Source organism: Nestor notabilis, unplaced genomic scaffold (assembly GCF_000696875.1).
Source record: "Nestor notabilis isolate BGI_N333 unplaced genomic scaffold, ASM69687v1 scaffold17914, whole genome shotgun sequence".
In the NCBI taxonomy this organism is placed as follows: Eukaryota; Metazoa; Chordata; class Aves; order Psittaciformes; family Psittacidae; genus Nestor; species Nestor notabilis.
In genome coordinates, this window is record NW_009925456.1 from 2,025 (window position 1) to 6,634 (window position 4,610).

Sequence of the window (4,610 nt, forward strand, 5' to 3'; positions counted from 1 at the left end):
AATCCCACTTGCCTTTCATTCATTTGCAAAACCACACTGACTACTGTGTGGTAGAACCCTGCACAGATCCCACCACACGCAGCCTGTGAGCAGGAGCTGATTTTCCCCTGGATAATTAACGAGAGCCTTAAGTAGCTCGGGGAGGGAGGAGGAGAAGAACAAGGTGAGGAGATGACAGTTCATGGGGTGTCAGGAAGGAACTCACCAATGATGTGCGCCGTGACGGACTGAAGGGCAGGTATGAACACGCGGTAGAACAAGAAGAGACTGAGCTGGGGGAAGAGGAAGGTTCGGTGCTGCTGGGTCAGGTTTTGGGCTGCTGTAACTGCACCCTCTGCATGTAAAACCACCCCAAATCTACAACCGAGCACACTCCTTTTAACATTCCCGGGCCAATTCCTCACTCTCTGCCACAGCCTCATGGGAAAATGAAGCTGGTGATTTACGAGGATCGGCCTCATGGGAAGGTCAGAGCTGAGGAATCAATATTCAATTCAGTGAAGCAGTATCCCAGACTGCAACGGAGCAGAGTTGGGTATTTGGGTGGAGAGCGGTCTCAAAGCAGCTTGGGTTTAACATGTGGGCTTTCCCAAGCAGGTCTATATCCCAGTTCCTTTAAAACACAACGGTGAGACTGGGAATATGGCAGCTGGCACAGATCCCTGCAGCCCAGCTGATGGCTCACCACCAAAGGCGCACGAGGGTTGGTTTCCACAGGGGGGTTTTAACACAGGAAAGAACACAATTCCCACTTACCCAGAACACGCCTCCGTTCCAGGCACAACACTGAAATATCCGGCTCACTATCCGGGGTTCACTGCAAAGCAACGGGAGAGAGACGCATCAAGGACCTTTAGTAATTACCTCCATCCATGCCGGAATGGAAGAGAAGCAAAGCTTTCCTCCCAAGTTTTAAGCATTTATGGGAGAGCTCAGGGTTGGTTTGCCTCAAGCTCTCAGTGCAATAAAACTGGAGGGGAGTTTGGGGGCATTTTGTCCTCGGAAAAGGCTGGGTTTGACTTCTCTCTCCTCACGGCATACCTATGGACATGCCAAGAGCACAGCCGGGATTTAATCCTGGGGTTGCCAGCTTTAGTGGATGCAACTGGTAGAGATGGCTGTGGAAAAAAGAACCTTGATCCACCCACTGGGAGAAGAGAATGACCCGTCCTCAGGCCCCACACTCACCTCTCTTGCTTCTTCTCTTCCAAGTGAAACCTCCGCTGGGCCAGCGCGCTGTTGGCTCTCCTCCGCCTCTGCTCTTCCCTTTTCTGCTGGATGCGGGCATCCAGCTTCGAGATGGTGCAGATGCCCCAGATGGAGTCCTTAATTCCCTATGGATATGAGAAGAGGCTGTGACACTCCTTCCCACCGCCTGGGTATGGAAGGGGATGAGTCTTGCTGCCCGGAGCGGAGGAGGCAGCACCAGGCTCAGGCAGAGCCAGGGTTTGGAGTGCTGCCTGTTCTCCATAGCCTGGTGACCTAAATCACTGCCTGTTCCAGCAGCAGCCTCTGTTTTTTCACTTGAAGGTGTGATTTCTCATCCAAAATCCACTATTTATAACCCAGAGAGTCCCATCTCTCACAGCCCATTTCTTCTGCCTGGCAGAAAGCCCTTCACCTCCCGCCAGCCACCACTGGCCAATAAGATGGAATTACACCAAACATTCAGGATGTGCAAAGCCCTCGTGGCCTGACCATACATCTGAGTGTGATGCTTGTGGCTTTACAGATAAAAGCATCCCAGAAACAGCCTTGGAGCCACATCCGTGCAAACCTGTTAACAGGGAAGTGCCCAGAAGCCTCTGCCTCAAGTCCTGCTTTAAAAGACTTCTAGCAACGCCTCTCTAGCAGTTATTTCCACCTCTGGATGATTTGGGACACATATCAAACATTTCATTTCAAAATGAAGCATGAGAGCATCATGAAATGACCGAGGCCACTGGTCCATGAGAAGCTCCCCATGACCTGGCCTCAGTGCACTTGAGCCCAGAACCCCCCTGCGTGCTGGGCTGCACCCCTAGAGTGTGAGCAGCAGGTCAGGGAGGGGATCCTGCCCCTCTGCTGTGCTCTGGGGAGACCCCTCCCTGCAGTCCTGATTCAGCTCTGGGGAACAGCACAAGAGGGACGTGGAGCTGCTGGAGCGAGCCCAGAGGAGGCCCCGGAGCTGCTGCGAGGGCCGGAGCAGCTGCTCTGGAGCCAGGCTGAGAGAGCTGGGCTGGGGCAGCTGGAGAAGAGAAGGCTCCTGAAGGGGACACCTTAGAGCAGCTCCAGTGCCTAAAGGGGCTCCAGGAGACCTGGAGAAGGGCTTTGGGCAAGGGATGGAGGGACAGGACAAGGGGAATGGCTTTAACCTGCCAGAGGGGAGATGGAGATGAGCTCTTGGGCAGAAGCTCTTCCCTGGGAGGGTGCTGAGGCGCTGGCACAGGGTGCCCAGAGAAGCTGTGGCTGCCCCATCCCTGGCAGTGTTCAAGGCCAGGTTGGACACAGGGGCTTGGAGCAACCTGCTCTAGTGGAAGGTGTCCCTGCCTGGGGCAGGGGTTGGAGCTGGAGGAGATTTAAGGTCCCTTGCAGCCCAAACCATTCCATGATTCTACAACCCAAATCTTCCTGCTTAAGGCCATGGCCAAGGAACACCAGTTTCTGAACACAAGTAATTTCTTAGCATCCCATCACCAATGTTTTTGAGCCTGTGGTTATGCCTGGATGATACCAGATGGTGTGGGAGCACTGAGGTCATATGAAGCCTGACCACCATGACCCTTTGCAACAGACACACCATAGCCAGCTTGGGAAAACACTCGGGAAGCAATGCATCCCACACAGCAGCAGAAAGCTTGCTGACAGGTACCTCTGCTTGACTAAACTGATGTCTTTAGATTAAAACACACCCGGAGCCCCTTTTCCTTCCAATTCTTTAATCCACTTGTGACGACATGGGAAGGAGGGTGCTCCCCAAGGAAAACCCACTGCCACAGAAGGGAATGGGACCAGTCCCCACGACAGAGGAGCTGCAGTGCATGGACTCACCCTGACGAGGTCATGCAGGAAGGTTTTCACGCTGTCTGCCATCTCGCCTCCAGCATCACCTCCAGTTCCAAAACTATCAACTACAGGGAGAGGGGAAAAGCCGAACCCAAACCTCTCTCATCCTGGAGGGATGGGAAACGGATGGAGCCTGTGGGGAGAGAAAACACAAAGGATCATGGCAGGCATTAACCACACAGTGGGATTCCAAGCTAATCCAACCAACAGGCTTCCAGCCCCCCCTGCCCCAAACACACAGCCAGAGAAAGGATCCATCCTGTCTGCCTCATGGTATCTCGTGTTAAAAACCTGAGGGTTTCAGGAACAGCACAGCCTGTAGTTGTATGCTAACACCACACTGCACCACTCATTTTGGGAAGAGAAAAGCCAGCAGAGCCAGCCCAAGCAGGGAAGTGTGAAAACATCTGTGCTAAATCCAGCGTTCATTTAACACCATCCAGCTCCACACCTCCTCTGACAGGGAAGAAACTCCAGGGCTGCAATTAGGAGCCTGACAAAACCAAGGCTGCTCTTTGAGCTGTCCCATCAGCTTTCGCCCAAAGCAGTAATGACTCCCAACAGCTCTTTGCCAAAAAGCTTGGGCTGAGTCTTCTGCTTCTTGTGAAGCGCTGCAGAAATACAGTGTCTGAGTCAAGGAAAACAAAAAATAAATCACCAACTAATAAAACACACGGAGCTTTTCCAATGGGATTCAAACTGATCGCTTTTCCTAGGCAGGAGCTACCACAGCTCTGGAGCACGCTGGTATCACAAGCCCCAACATGCCACTGTTGCTGTTGCTTTATAATGTGCAGCACAGGGGCATCAATTATTAAAATAATCATTAAAAAAAAAAGGCTTTTATTTGGGTTATTCGAAGATAAAACCTGCCAGGGTTTGAACCCCGCTCCTGTGAAACACAAATGCCAGTTGGGATGAAGCTGCGGAAGCAGAACCAGCCTCCAGCGTTATTACCATCAGGTTAATCACAGGCACTGTCACCCCAAAACGAAGCTTTTGGAGACAGAAACACTGACTTGGGAGGGGGAATCTTTTTGCTTTAGCAAGTGTCCATGCTCCAGGTCCCACCGGCGGAGCCCCAGCAGAAACAAAAGGCAGAAGAGAGCGTTTTCTTTGTTCCCGGCGCTGCACCTCCCCGTGCCTTGGGCTTGGAAACCTCTACCTTAAACACAGTGAGACCCTGCTCCTTCAGGAAGCTCTTCCTGACGGGTAACTCCAGGGCTGGGGATCACCGTGCAAAGGGGGGGCTCCTCACAGCACCCAGTAACGCGGGGGCAGGGGCATTGTCTCCCCCACTGGCCATCTGGGGGTCAAAGTTACCTCAGAGCTGCCCCTGGGGGGTGACCCCTATAACTTAAGTGGTGGGAGCTCGATTTCACCTCAGGTTGTTCTCACTATAACCTCAGGAACGGGGAGGGGGGGAACGAGACATACACAACACACAACAACGTGCGTCTGAAGCCCACAGTTACCTCAAGGCTGCCCCCGGAGCCCAAAATCACCTGAGTGTCCCGCATGGACCCCTCCGGACATGGAATCACCTCAGGGTTGCCCCCCTCCCC

General features: G+C 53.1%; 1 protein-coding gene across 1 annotated transcript in view; it reads right to left on the minus strand.

The window, feature by feature from the left end:
• Nucleotides 1-3,185, minus strand: part of EI24 (etoposide induced 2.4) — a gene marked incomplete at its 3' end in the record, with an annotated part of 5,204 nt that extends 2,019 nt beyond the window's left edge. The window contains exons 1-4 of the mRNA XM_010013069.1: nucleotides 3,031-3,185; nucleotides 1,189-1,334; nucleotides 757-817; nucleotides 206-272 (exon numbers count right to left, since the gene is read on the minus strand). Coding sequence (XP_010011371.1) covers nucleotides 206-272; nucleotides 757-817; nucleotides 1,189-1,334; nucleotides 3,031-3,072 — 316 coding nt within the window. The remainder of the gene's footprint in view (nucleotides 1-205; nucleotides 273-756; nucleotides 818-1,188; nucleotides 1,335-3,030) is intronic.
• Nucleotides 3,186-4,610: the final 1,425 nt, after the last annotated feature.